Source organism: Oncorhynchus nerka, linkage group LG18, assembly GCF_034236695.1.
Source record: "Oncorhynchus nerka isolate Pitt River linkage group LG18, Oner_Uvic_2.0, whole genome shotgun sequence".
Classification (NCBI taxonomy): Eukaryota; Metazoa; Chordata; class Actinopteri; order Salmoniformes; family Salmonidae; genus Oncorhynchus; species Oncorhynchus nerka.
This window is the reverse complement of record NC_088413.1, coordinates 61,609,858-61,623,744: the sequence shown is the minus strand read 5'-3', so window position 1 is coordinate 61,623,744 and position 13,887 is coordinate 61,609,858. Positions and strand designations below refer to the sequence as shown.

Below are 13,887 nucleotides of genomic sequence, written 5' to 3'. Positions count from 1 at the left end.
TCCGCGTTGGTTATCAAACCTGCAGATAAGGGGGGTGCTGTGGTCGTTTTAGACTATGGAAAATACAAAGAAGAGATTGAGACAACTCAGTAATGAACGTTTCTATAGAAAATTGAGTGTTGATCCCACACAGGTGTTCCAAAGGGATATATGCTCTAATCTGGAGCAAACCCTATTAAATAACCTTATCTCAAAACCTGAATATGAATACATTTGCTGCAAATGTCCCATAAATCCATGCCTGTACATTCTGCCGAAATTACACAAACCTAAAACACAAGGAAATTATTCAGACAGACCGACCAGTGGTTGCAGGAATAGGCCCAGTGCTAGAGCCATTGTCGACCTTCGTAGACTCCTTTATTAAATCTCATGGGCAAAAATTACCATCATATGTGAGAGATTCTATAGACTTCATAAACAAGATCTCAAATATAACGGGATTAACAGGAGACATTAGATGTCGAGAGTCTATATACCAGCATTCCCCATACGGGGGTTGGCAGCCCTAGCTCGCTATTTGAGAGACAAAGATACTAACGAATACCCACCAACAAATGTTATACTAGAGCTGGCTGAATATGATTTGACGTATAACTATTTCAGGTGTGATGATGATTCGCTCCGAGCTATGCTGACCTTTATGTGGGTCTTTTTTAATAACGTTTTGTTAACAATGAAAACGAAAATCTATTTTTGAATAAAATCCTGAAGTGGTATCGATACATTGAAGACTTTGAAGGAGCCAGCTTTTCAGTGAGTCGTATATGCCACTCCACGGGGGACTATCTAGAAAAGCAGCGGAGATACGCAATAGAGACTATTCTCCACAATGTGTGGATGAAGCTCTTAATTTGGCATTGGGGAAAACACGAGATGAACTGCTACAAAAAGACCCATTAGAGCTAATGAACACTGTAATGTTCGCCACCACATATTCTTCGAACTCGCGAAAAGTGGGAGATGCTGTCAAGAAACACTGGCATGTCTTAACATCGGACCCAGTTTTGCCAGCAGAATTTAAGAATCCACCACGTGTATATAGGAGAGGTCGCAATTTACGCGATAAATTGGTCGAAGCGAACTGCCAGGCACAAAAGAAAATCAGCCAGGCTCTTTTACGCCCTCTTCCGAATGGTAGATATAAATGCAGAGGTTGCGCACAGTGCAATGTGATGAAGTGTGAATATTTCTGCCACCCACATACAGAAAAACGGTTCCAAATAAATTGCATTATTACGTGCTCCACCGCCCATGTTATCTACATGATTAAATGTCCACGTGGGCTGTGTTATTTAGATAAAACATCTCGTTCTCTCAAACAGAGAATGTGTTAACATAAAAGTTCAATCAGGAGAAACAACAGGGATTATCGTCGCAGTACATTTTAATGAGTTAAAACATTACATTTTTACCTTCAGATTTTGTGGCATAGTGAAAGTTAAGATATCAGACAGGAGAAGTGATATAAAAAATACTCTGAGAAAAAAAGAATGTTTTGGGATTTTCACACTCCAGACATTATTTCCTAGAGGTCTTAATGATGAAATGCCTATGTATGTTATGTTGTAAATGTCAACATGAATTATGCCCCCATTTCACGTTTTTCTTGCGCTGTAACCAATGTTTTATGAAATCCTATTTGGTAGGTCGATGTACTCATTGGGGTTTTACATGCGTTTTATGTACACACTTTTTTCGAATATTTATGAAATGCACATTGTTATATTTGGTCGCACTTGTTTTCCCTCGACTCCAACCCCATTCGATGGGTGGAACGGATGTGGGTGGGGTTATGTCTACATAAGGGTGCTCATTTTTTTAAAACTCACAAAGCTCTGACGAAGGCCTGTGGCCGATAGTATCATTGTTCTTGAATGATCTTTACTATTAAGAGCGGTGTGCGGTTTTCTTTTTTCTCATGTTATTCAACTGTTACCATGCACCTGCAAAAAAGATAGCTCAGATGTGCAAGTGGCTTTTGAATTTTGAAAGTATGATCTTGACATGATCAGTCCAATCAAAGCTACTGTAGATATAACGTGATATGACATCATTTTATCTGTGGCCAATGACCTTGAGCCTTATTGGATAGGCACTTCTAATGTAACTCTATGGCAGCACCCAAGGGGCTTGAATTTTCGAGGTCTACCCTTAGACTTGGCAGTGACTTACTGTCGCCAGAGTGACAGAACGCAACTAGAGAACATTACCAACACCTACGCTCTGTATTTTCCGCTGGCTGTCCCACCGCCACAGAAAGCACTGAGCTAGGCTGAAACACCTGCCTTTTGGAGCTTCCTTACTCACAAGAAATAAAAAAATAGACCATGTTTGTATGCGGCTTTATGACCTACATTTTTTTATTTTTTTTATTTCACCTTTATTTAACCAGGTAAGCTAGTGGAGAACAAGTTCTCATTTACAACTGCGACCTGGCCACGATAACACAAAGCAGTGCGACACAAACAACAACACAGTTACACATGGAATAAACAAACATACAGTCAATAATACAATAGAAAAAGTACATATACAGTGTATGCAAATGAGGTAGGATGAGGGAGGTAAGGAAATAAATAGGCCATTAGTGGCAAAATAATTACAATATAGCAATTAAACACTGGAGTGATAGATGTGCAGAAGATGAGTGTGCAAGTAGAGATACTGGGGTGCAAAGGAGCAAAATAAATAACAGTATGTGGGATGAGGTAGTTGGATGGGCTATTTACAGATGGGCTATGTACAGGAGCAGTGATCTGTGAGCTGTTCTGACAACTGGTGCTTAAAGTTAGTGAGGGAGATATGAGTCTCCAGCTTCAGTGATTTTTGCAGATCGTTTCAATGATAAATGCCAACGTATTAATGCCAAAATAACATGTGAAACAGGTAAACCCTGTTGTTGTTTTTTATCTAAAAATGTGGGTCTCAAAACAGGTGTCGCTCGGTCCCACCTGCCCTGAAGGACAGGTTGCCACTGATGTAATACTCATAAAATGATGTACCATATACAGTGGGGCAAAAAAGTATTTAGTCAGCCACCAATTGTGCAAGTTCTTCTACTTAAAAAGATGAGAGAGGCCTGTAATTTTCATCATAGGTCACTTCAACTATGACAGACAAAATTAGAAAAAGAAATCCAGAAAATCACATTGTAGGATTTTTAATGAATTTATTTGCTAATTATGGTGGAAAATAAGTATTTGGTCACCTACAAACAAGCAAGATTTCTGGCTCTCACAGACCTGTAACTTCTTCTTTAAGAGGCTCCTCTGTCCTCCTCTGTAACGTATACTCGTTACCTGTATTAATGGCTCCTGTTTGAACTTGTTATCAGTATAAAAGACACCTGTCCACAACCTCAAACAGTCACACTCCAAACTCCACTATAGCCAAGACCAAAGGGCTGTCAAAGGACACCAGAAACAAAATTGTAGACCTGCACCAGGCTGGGAAGATTGAATCTGCAATAGGTAAGCAGCTTGGTTTGAAGAAATCAACTGTGGGAGCAATTATTAGGAAATGGAAGACATACAAGACCACTGATAATCTCCCTCGATCTGGGGCTCCATGCAAGATCTCACCCTGTGGGGTCAAAATGATCACAAAAATCCCAGAACCACACGGGGGGACCTAGTGAATGACCTGCAGAGAGCTGGGACCAAAGTAACAAAGCCTACCATCAGTAACACACTACGCCGCCAGGGACTCAAATCCTGCAGTGCCAGACGTGTCCCCCTGCTTAAGCCAGTACATGTCCAGGCCCGTCTGAAGTTTGCTAGAGAGCATTTGGATGATCCAGAAGAAGATTGGGAGAATGTGATATGTTCAGATGAAACAAAAATATAACTTTTTGGTAAAAACTCAACTCGTCGTGTTTGGAGGACAAAGAATGCTGAGTTGCATCCAAAGAACACCATACCTACTGTGAAGCATGGGGGTGGAAACATCATGCTTTGGGGCTGTTTTTCTGCAAAGGGACCAGGACGACTGATCCGTTTAAAGGAAAGAATGAATTGGGCCATGTATCGTGAGATTTTGAGTGAAAACCTCCTTCCATCAGCAAGGGCATTGAAGATGAAACGTGGCTGGGTCTTTCAGAATGACAATGATCCCAAACACAATGCCCGGGCAATGAAGGAGTGGCATTTCAAGGTCCTGGAGTGGCCTAGCCAGTCTCCAGACCTCAACCCCATAGAAAATCTTTGGAGGGAGTTGAAAGTCCGTGTTGCCCAGCAACAGCCCCAAAACATCACTGCTCAAGAGGAGATCTGCATGGAGGAATGGGCCAAAATACCAGCAACAGTGTGTGAAAACCTTGTGAAGACTTACAGAAAACGTTTGACCTCTATCATTGCCAACAAAGGGTATATAACAAAGTATTGAGATAAACTTTTGTTATTGACCAAATACTTATTTTCCACCATAATTGGCAAATAAATGAATAAAAGATCCTACAATGTGATTTTCTGGATTTCTTTTTCTCAATTTGTCTGAGAACTTGCACAATTGGTGGCTGACTAAATACTTTTTTGCCCCACTTTACTTATACAATTACAGGGCATATAAACAAAGCACTGGGGGACATTATCCTATACAAATACAGGGTTAAATGTACGAAATTATATGACAACCAAAACAGAGCTGGCCAAGTTACAATAGCTAGCTCGCAGTAGAAACAACTAAGTAGTATTATCATAAATATGTAATTATTGTCGCAGAGTGCATCTTCAGACATAAACACCTGAAAGATATGAAATATGTATTTACATATCAACAAGGACGCACACTGGCCTTGGCTAACACAATTAACGCTAACTGATATAAAAACAAGGATGGCTGGAACTTTCTCTCACTTGACTCCTCTTGATTTTCTTCTCTTGAGTTTGAGATCGCCCAGCATGTTCTGCTCCACTTGACCGGTGGGTGGAGCTACAGCTCTGATATGATAAGCTAACATTACTGATATGATTAACTACAAATACTTCACAGCCTTTTGTACATAGTAGAAGTCGCATGTAAGTGAGACTCCCTATCAGAATACAAAGATCACTTTGTGGTCTGATTGTGTTCAGATTTGGCTGACCACTTCAGGAGGTGGTCTGGGATATATAATTTGTGTGCAGATTTCTCCTCAGTCTGAACAGAGTCACTCTACCGAAAGCGCATACAGTGAGCGAACTCATCAGTACTCCTCCCACAAGTCTCCAGAAAACATGTGTTTTGGAACCGAGAGGCACCTTTTCATTATAAATTTGGAGGAAATATGTTAGTTACCTCATACAAGTACTTGGGAGTATGGCTAGATGGTACACTGTCCTTCTCTCAGCACGTATCAAAGCTGCAGCCTAAGGTTAAATCTAGGCTTGGTTTCCTCTATAGTAATCGCTCCTCTTTCCCCCCAGCTGCCAAACTAACCCTGATTCAGACCACCATCCTAGCCATGCTAGATTACGGAGACGTAATTTATAGATCGGCAGGTAACAGTGCTCTCGAGCGGCTAAATGTTCATTACCATTCAGCCATCAGATTTGTCACCAATACTTCATATAGGACATATCACTGCACTCTATACTCCTCTGTAAACTGGTCATCTCTATATGCTCGTCGCAAGAACCACTGGTTGATGCTTATTTATAAAACCCTCTTAGGCCTCACTCCACCTTATCTGAGATACCTACTGCAGCCCTCATCCTCCACATACAACACCCGTTCTGCCAGTCACATTGGTCCCCAAAGCACACACATCCCTGGGTCGCTCCTCTTTTCAGTTTGCTGCAGCAGACCGGAACGAGCTGCAAAAAACACTCAAACTAGACAGTTTTATCTCAATCTTTTCATTCAAAGATTCAATCATGGACACTCTTACTGACAGTTGTGGCTGCTTCACTCTACCTTTTGTGCTGTTGTCTGTGCCCAATAATGTTTGTACCATGTTTTGTGTTTCTACCATGTTTTGCTGCTGCTATGTTGTGTTGTTACCATGCTGTGTCGTCAAGTGTTGCTGCCATGTTATATTGTTGTCTTAGGTCTCTCTTTATGTAGTGTTGTGGTGTCTCTCTTGTCATGATGTGTATTTTTAATCCCAGCCCCTGGGATTTGCCTTTCGGTAGGCCGTCATTGTAAATAAGACTTTTTTTAAACTGACTTTCCTTGTTAAATAAAGGTTTAATAAAAAACGTTTTATAAAGCTCCTGTTGTCTGGGGCTAAGCAGTTCCTCAGATGCCTGAACAGTCGTCACTAGTTACCACAGCCACGAAGTCATAAACCCCGTCTATTTCTACAATGCATCTTCTTAAAATGTGATTTTGAACCTAACCTTAACCACACTGCTAACCCTCACCTTAAATTGAGACCAAAAAGCACATTTTTCTTTTCATCAATGTTTTCGATTTGCCATTCAGACTTTGTGGCCGTGGTAACTAATGGAAACCTTCCTCAACTGGAGGGCACTTCAGCTGGATGGAAATAAATCAGAGAGGAAGTGAGAGGATTTACTCTGCCCAAATTCTGTCCCCGTGAGATAAGCTTTTTTTGTATGGTTTGTGAGATTCCCGAATTACGTGATGTTTATTTTATCTAATACAAGTTTCGTAATGTGTAGTCTGTTACAAATGTACTGACATAAGTGGATGCATGTGGTATTCTGGAAACTTTCAGAAAAACGACTCACGCGACTATCTTGTAAATATAATAGATCATTGTTGAATAAATATAGTGGGGAATCATCTGTGACCTTTGAAAGGAATGAAAATATGTACATATATTTTCCTCTGAGCCCAACCTGCCTCCAAATGCATATCAACAATAATGCTATATCTCTCAAAGGTTCTTATCATTTCTCACACCTTGTACCCTTTCCCCCTGTGACATAATCAGCCATCAAAAAAACTGCAAGCATGCACGATATCTGTCTCAGAATGGATGAAGGCATTATCAGCCATTTGATCTTCTGAGGCTCGTTGTCAGAAACAATATGCTGCTTTTTCCACAGTGATGACACACCTTTTTTTCTCACCAATATGTGCCCTATTAGAAAACTGCAGGCAGTTAACTCATTACCATACTTATTACCTGCAAAGAATTGCACATGCATGGTGAAATGCTGATTATTTAACTTCATCAATTTGACAACCTAAAATGTGAGGTAGAAGTGGAAGGGTTCAGTAAAAGTACAAATGGCTCTAGGGACATGCTGCTGATTAGGTTAGATCTTTCAAGATTACATTTGAGGATTAGTTTATTATGCTTCGGATCAAAAGCATATGTATATGGAGATTCATAAAATACATAATTCAAATTTTAAAAATTATGCCTTTCCCATTACCAAAGAAATTCCCGTTTTTCAGACATGTTCCTATATACAGTATAACTTTTTCCTAGAACACAGCTAACTAAATGCTGACACCTAGTGGTAAGAAAATAATTACAATAACATAGCTTTTCACATAGTGGGTTCTTGTCCAAATCATATTGATAGATGTCAAAGAGTTTGACAGGCGAAAACACATTTCCAGGAGCCATCCACCCTATTGCATTCACCTGTCCTGTCCTACCAGAAATAAATGAAAGGGGATGCAGAAACGCAATGAAGCATCTTTAGGTTGATGAGAATGGGATTTACAGTAAGGTCTTTGCCAATTCATGCATTGAACAATATAGACTACATATTATGTTGATCTAATCATGAAAGCAAAGCAGTGTTCATACTGCACTGTAAAATGTATGGATTAAATTAATTTACTCTGGTACCACTTGCAAAAACACAATAAGTTCTATAGTTATATAAAACATATTTTGATTAAAATATAAAAGCTTTTATATCATAGCATTGTGGTAAAATAGTTAACTCCTGCATCTCCAGATGTAAATTATCAGGATATATTACGTAAATGCAGTATTATCACCGATAGAACAATGAGCTATACAAATCTTTGGTATTACATGATCTCTTTAAAGTAAAGAAAGACTCCCCTCCCTCGTGATGTCCTCAATCACGTCCGCGTCCCATCTCTATCACACAGCGGTAGTATCACGTCAACACAATGATCAACCTCGTTTATTATAATGGAAAACGCGCATTTTTTTCTACAAAGGCTCAGAAAATCTGTGTTGTGTAACTTGCTACTTCATATACTGCAACCGCATCTAAGATAAAATCGCTGTCCAAACTCCGGTAAGCTTAAATGTTGTATGATTTGGGTTGCTAGCTAGCTACCAGCTAGCCTGTTTATGTGGTTACGTTAGGCCGCAGTCTTTTGTATTTCGTCGAGCATGCATTTGCCGTCTTGGCGGAAAATACACGTTTTATCGGGTACACGCAACGATAAGATGCATTACATTTTTAAATATATTTATGACCTGTCACTTCATAATGATGCAACTATCTGTTTTGTATGTCAGCTTCCGCAAAAGGTGTTGGTCTTTCCTCAGTAAATGTGTTTAGTTAGTTGATGCCAATACAATTCAGCAAACTTGTTTAACTAGTTAGTTAGCTGCATTGGGAAGGAGCACATGAAATCAACTAGCTGTTTACATACAAAACCCAAAACATGCATCGCAATAGCTAGCAACTACAAAAATATTTGTTTAACTAGCTGTAGTTAAGCTTATTTTATAGGAGATGCATGGGTTAGCAGATATTTCAATATTTGTGTAGTATTTTGGTCACATTGTACTCAGGCCACGTTATTATCAGGTCAGGTTGGAATGAATAAATTGCTCATCTACATTTCAAATGGAGATATTGTTTCTGTCACTGACATTCATTCATGATCTATCACTGTACATGTTTAGCTTAATAGTGTCATATATAAACATGATCTGTTATTTGAGCATTATAAATGCATAATAACCTTTTATGATTGAAATGTAAAGTCCCAATCTGGATTGACTACTATTCATGTCATCACCAGTTTGCAGTATATCATACATTTAGCTGACTTAGCATAACTTTTGAGCAGTGGTGCCTATAGAATTAAGAAAATTAACCAACTTTTCAAATCATCAGGGTGGTTTCCTTCACTGTGATCAGAGAAAGAGGAGCGCTCAGACAAACTTAAACTCACAAGACAAAGAAACGTTGGGAGTCTGCGATGGCAGGCGGACGAAGAGGGGCGAACCGCACTGCTTACTGCAGGTCTCCACTGAGCAGTGAGCCAGGCTCGGTCGGCAATGGCAACCACTCTACCAGCTCCCCAGTCACAGGGGTGCGGTCTCGGACAAGGTGAGAGGACAAGGGCATAGTATGGGGTGTCTGGGTTCTGTGTAGAGCACTGTGATATGTTGTTGTGAGAGTGATTTGTTTATGTTGGATAAGGGGGATACCTAGTTGTACAACTGATTGCATTTAACTAAAATGTGTTTTCCGCGTTTAACCCAACCCCACTGAATCAGATTGATGCGGAGGGCTGCCTTAATCGGCATCCACGTCTTCGGCACCCGGGGAACTGTGGGTTAACTGCCTTGCTCTGTGGTAGAACGACCGATTTTTACCTTGTCAGCTCAGGAATTCGATCCAGCAACCTTTCGGTTACTGGCCCAATGCTCCTACCTGCCAGGCTACCTACTGCCCCAGTGTGTAGGCCTATACCACAGTCATGTCATTATGGAAGGTGATAATAGCTAAAGGCTATTAAGTCTTTAGATATGAACATGTAGTAACACAAAGTATTTCTGTAAGCCCCTGATCATGTGTGTGTTCTAGGAACGGCTCAGGAACGGGCATCTCTAGCCCCCCCTTGGCAGCCCATACGGTGGTTCCTCTGAAGCACTGTAAGATCCCAGAGTTATCCATGGACAGGAATGTGCTGTTTGAGCTGCACTTGTTCTTCTGCCACCTCATCGCCCTTTTTGTCCACTATGTCAACATCTACAAGACTGTCTGGTGGTACCCCCCCTCACACCCCCCCTCACACACCTCGCTGGTGAGTCCCCCACTCAGACTGTCGCTGACTGATGATGTTATCTGACTGTGTTGCTATTTGCTGTCTGTCTGTAATCTGTCTGTTAGGGTTTGTTTGTGGCTCACTTTGGGAGGTGATTGGATTTTGTGTGAGTTTGTTTGTTTGGTTGTGTGGTGACTTCATTGCCATTGTGTGAGGGTTTGATTGTATTTGACCACATTGTTCTCCCGAGTGGAGCAGCGGTCTAAGGCACTACATCTCAGTGCTAGAGGTGTCACTACAGACCCTGGTTCGATTCCAGACTGTATCACAACCGGACGTGATTGGGAGTCCTATAGGGTGGCGCACAATTGGCCCAGCGTCTTCCGGGTTAGGGTTTGGCCGAGTAAGACAGTCATTGTAAATAAGAATTTGTTCTTAACTGACGTGCCTAGTTAAATAAAAACATAATGGAGATAGTATCAGGTTTGATAATGTTCCTGCAGATTTTATAAATGTCCTGTTTAGGAGAAGGTCCAGGTGTGCATATTTGCCGTCTCCATTCTTTGTACTTCGACATCTTACAAATTACATCTGAAAAGGGATTCCTTTCCAAATGTTGTCACTATACTGTTATAAATGATTTCACTTCTCATGGCATGCTAACTTCATTTCCAGTAAGTAATACAACATCATTATAAAATATTTTGTTTTGTCTAATGCAGAACTTCCACCTCATCGACTATAACATGCTGGTGTTCACAGTCATCATACTGGCTCGCAGGCTGATTGCAGCGATTGTAAAAGAGGTAGGAATTCACACCGCTTGGCAAGTTTGATATTATAGATTTGTTGTAAACAATTCCACCAATGTGCATCTCTTTAATAATGCAAGTGTTATTGTGTGATATTTGTCAATGTAGGATTTTTTCCGGCACCTCTATCTCTTTCTGTTTTTCTCAAACCGCTCAGGTCTGTTTCTGTCTCTCAGGTGAATAGTACCTTATTGGCATAACAAACATCATGTCTGTCTGACTCTGCCTCTCTCTCTCCTGCCTCTCCAGGCATCCCAGAGTGGGAAGCTCTCGTTCCCTCACTCCATCTTCCTAGTGATGGCACGGTTCGCTGTGCTCACACTGACGGGCTGGAGTCTGTGTCGTTCCCTCATATACCTATTCAGGACCTACTCTGTCCTCAGCCTGCTTTTCCTCTGTTACCCGTGAGTATGGTCAGCCGTCAGACCTCAGTATCACAACCATTCAAGCCAGACTTCACAATGACACAGAGAGAGCCATACATAGCGTACTACTTGCCAAACAACCACATCACTAGTATCAACCTTCACTAGAGCTCAGAGCATTTGTCAAGCTCCACAATGTTTCAGCCACAGTATGTGATGTTCCCTAGACAGTTCAAAGTTAATCATCACAGTACCGACTAACTCCAGATTAGATTCCTATGATCTGAATAGACTATTAAATACCCCTGTCAGTTTGGAATAGATTGGGACCTGAAATTTCTGAAATCCCCTGTTTCCATAGGTTCGGTATGTACATTCCCTTTTTCCGGTTGAACTGCGACTTCCGCCGGGTGGGGCCGCTCTCACCCATCACCAGCATCGGGTCGAAGGAGGTGGGCAGCGTGGGGCGCGGGCGGGACTACCTGACGGTGCTGAAGGAGACGTGGAAGCAGCACACCAGCCAGCTGTACGGGGTCCAGGCCATGCCCACACACGCCTGCTGCCTCTCCCCAGACCTCATCCGCAAGGAGGTGGAGTACCTGAAGATGGACTTCAACTGGAGGATGAAGGAGGTGCTGGTCAGCTCCATGCTCAGTGCCTACTACGTGGCCTTCGTACCTGTATGGTTTGTTAAGGTGAGTACCTATAACTGACTTCCACTGTTATAACTGAGAAGCCTCATGTTATGTATGTTACAGGATGCGCTAGTCCAATTCCCTATGAAGTTGTGTGCTGCGCTGACTGAGATTTGAGAAATTATGGTCTGTCGTCAGAGCTGTTTGTTTTTCACCATAGGGCAGCGTTGTTATATATTGACGAGTTATGTCAACATCATTAGATGGAATACTTGCATTTCTTAATGCCTGCAGTTGTAATGGGCGGCGCACAATTGGCTCAGCGTCGTCCAGGTTAGGGGAGGGTTTGGCCGGGATGGGTCGTCATTGTAAATAAGAATTTGTTCTTAACTGACTTTCCTAGTTTAATAAAGGTTAAACAAATAATAATGTAATGTATGTCTGAGGTGCTGTGTTTTTCTGTCTTCGGATTCTGGTTGTGTGCTGGTCCTCTGAAGAGCACACAGTACGTGGACAAGCGCTGGTCCTGTGAGCTCTTCATCCTGGTGTCTGTCAGTACCTCAGTCATCCTCATGAGACACCTGCTGCCCCCGCGCTACTGTGACCTGCTCCACAAGGCTGCAGCACACCTGGGCTGCTGGCACAAAGTGGACCCTTCTCTCTGCTCCAACGTCCTGCAGCACATGTAAGTACCACTAGTGAGGTGGCATCACGGCCCGAGGAGCACTAAGGATAGGTGTTCCTCAGTGTTTTGGGAGGGATTATAACACTAATTACTCTAGTAATAACATGTTAGTAGTTGTTGTATATTACTACAGTTATTACAGTGCTATGACACCGGTATAACAACTGAATATAAATCATTAATCTGGTATTTGAACCCTTTCTCTCCTACAGATGGACGGAAGAGTACATGTGGCCCCAGGGTGTCCTGGTCAAACACAATAAGAATGTTTACAAGGCCATGGGGCACTACAATGTCGCTGTCCCCTCAGACGTCTCCCACTATCGCTTCTATGTAAGTAACACCAACTGCAAGACGGTTCTTGTTTGAGCCTCAGGCAGCCACAGCTAAAGGACTGGTTGCACTTCCAGACATTGTTTGTTCAATAACAACATGCCTCCTTTGTTTTCTTCTTCTATTTTTATCCTTTAGTTTTTCTTCAACAAGCCCTTACGAATATTGAACATCCTCATCATCTTGGAAGGTGCTATGATATTCTACCAGCTCTACTCGTTGATATGCTCAGAAAAGTGGCATCAGACGATATCCTTGGCTTTAATTCTCTTCAGCAACTACTACGCCTTCTTCAAGCTTCTCAGAGACAGAATAGTCTTAGGCAAGGCATACTCATACTCAAACAGCTCATCTGACCAGAAGATAAGTTAAAGATAAGCTATTGTTGGTCATTTATTATGGAACAAGAAAAACACGCATGAAAGCTTTGTATTTTTTCTACAACTGCATTTTGTGTCACTGTTGTTTTTGTTCTGATCTGCCATAATAAAAATAAACATATTTTTGTATTCCTTTCAAGGTTGTGCCTGTGATTATTTTATAGTTGAACTCTTGAGTTAACTGTGCTCTCTGGTGTCTCCATGATCTGTTTTCCACTAGAGGGCTCTTTACAGAACCACTCCCTACAATTCTATACTTCCTTTCACCAACAGATGTCAATATAATTATTTTCTCAATATAGATATTAGATATGCAGCATTTCAATATATTCAAAGAGTGAACAATTGACAAAGAAAGTGTGGCCCCAGGGCCCCTATATATAGTATATATAGCTAGGCTGTGTTTCTTTTTTTTCTTAAAAAAAAATGTGCCTATTCGCAGAAGACAGGGCTCCCTGAAGCTGCTAATAACTTAAGCGAACAATTCAAACATTTTACAATTTCTTCAGGGGCCTCAACTCTCTACTACAGGCTGGTGACATTTTTCTCAAGAGAGTTTTGGTATTTTCCCAAGGGTATCTTGCAAAATAATCTTCAATTCACCCCTTTTTCTTGGCAAGCAGGTCTACCTGACTGAGCCACATTGAATGCACTTGAGCATCCTCCAACAACCATCCCATGGGACCTCAATTACCTGGCTTGCACTCCATCCAGGGCTTGACCACTCAGACTTGTGAGACCCTCAGAATAATATGACAATGGGTGGATTTGATTATGCTGAGCCGCAGG

The 13,887-nt window shown here is 41.4% G+C and overlaps 1 protein-coding gene across 1 annotated transcript; it reads left to right on the top strand.

Moving 5' to 3' along the window:
- Nucleotides 1-7,995: 7,995 nt before the first annotated feature.
- Nucleotides 7,996-13,237, top strand: LOC115146281 (transmembrane protein 39B). Its single transcript, XM_029688272.1, has 9 exons — nucleotides 7,996-8,177; nucleotides 9,012-9,227; nucleotides 9,708-9,927; nucleotides 10,611-10,694; nucleotides 10,950-11,104; nucleotides 11,427-11,760; nucleotides 12,198-12,385; nucleotides 12,598-12,718; nucleotides 12,857-13,237. The coding sequence occupies exons 2-9, from the start codon at nucleotides 9,097-9,099 to the stop codon at nucleotides 13,088-13,090; spliced, it is 1,467 nt and encodes a 488-aa protein (XP_029544132.1). The 5' UTR covers nucleotides 7,996-8,177; nucleotides 9,012-9,096; the 3' UTR covers nucleotides 13,091-13,237.
- Nucleotides 13,238-13,887: the final 650 nt, after the last annotated feature.

Excerpts from the sequence above, each read along its gene's own strand:
- LOC115146281 (XM_029688272.1), top strand. The coding sequence starts at position 9,097 with ATGGCAGGCGGACGAAGAGGGGCGAACCGCACTGCTTACTGCAGGTCT. Across the intron at positions 9,228-9,707 it reads GGGGTGCGGTCTCGGACAAG|GAACGGCTCAGGAACGGGCA; the intron begins GTGAGAGGACAA and ends TGTGTGTTCTAG. Across the intron at positions 12,386-12,597 it reads TCCAACGTCCTGCAGCACAT|ATGGACGGAAGAGTACATGT; the intron begins GTAAGTACCACT and ends TCTCTCCTACAG.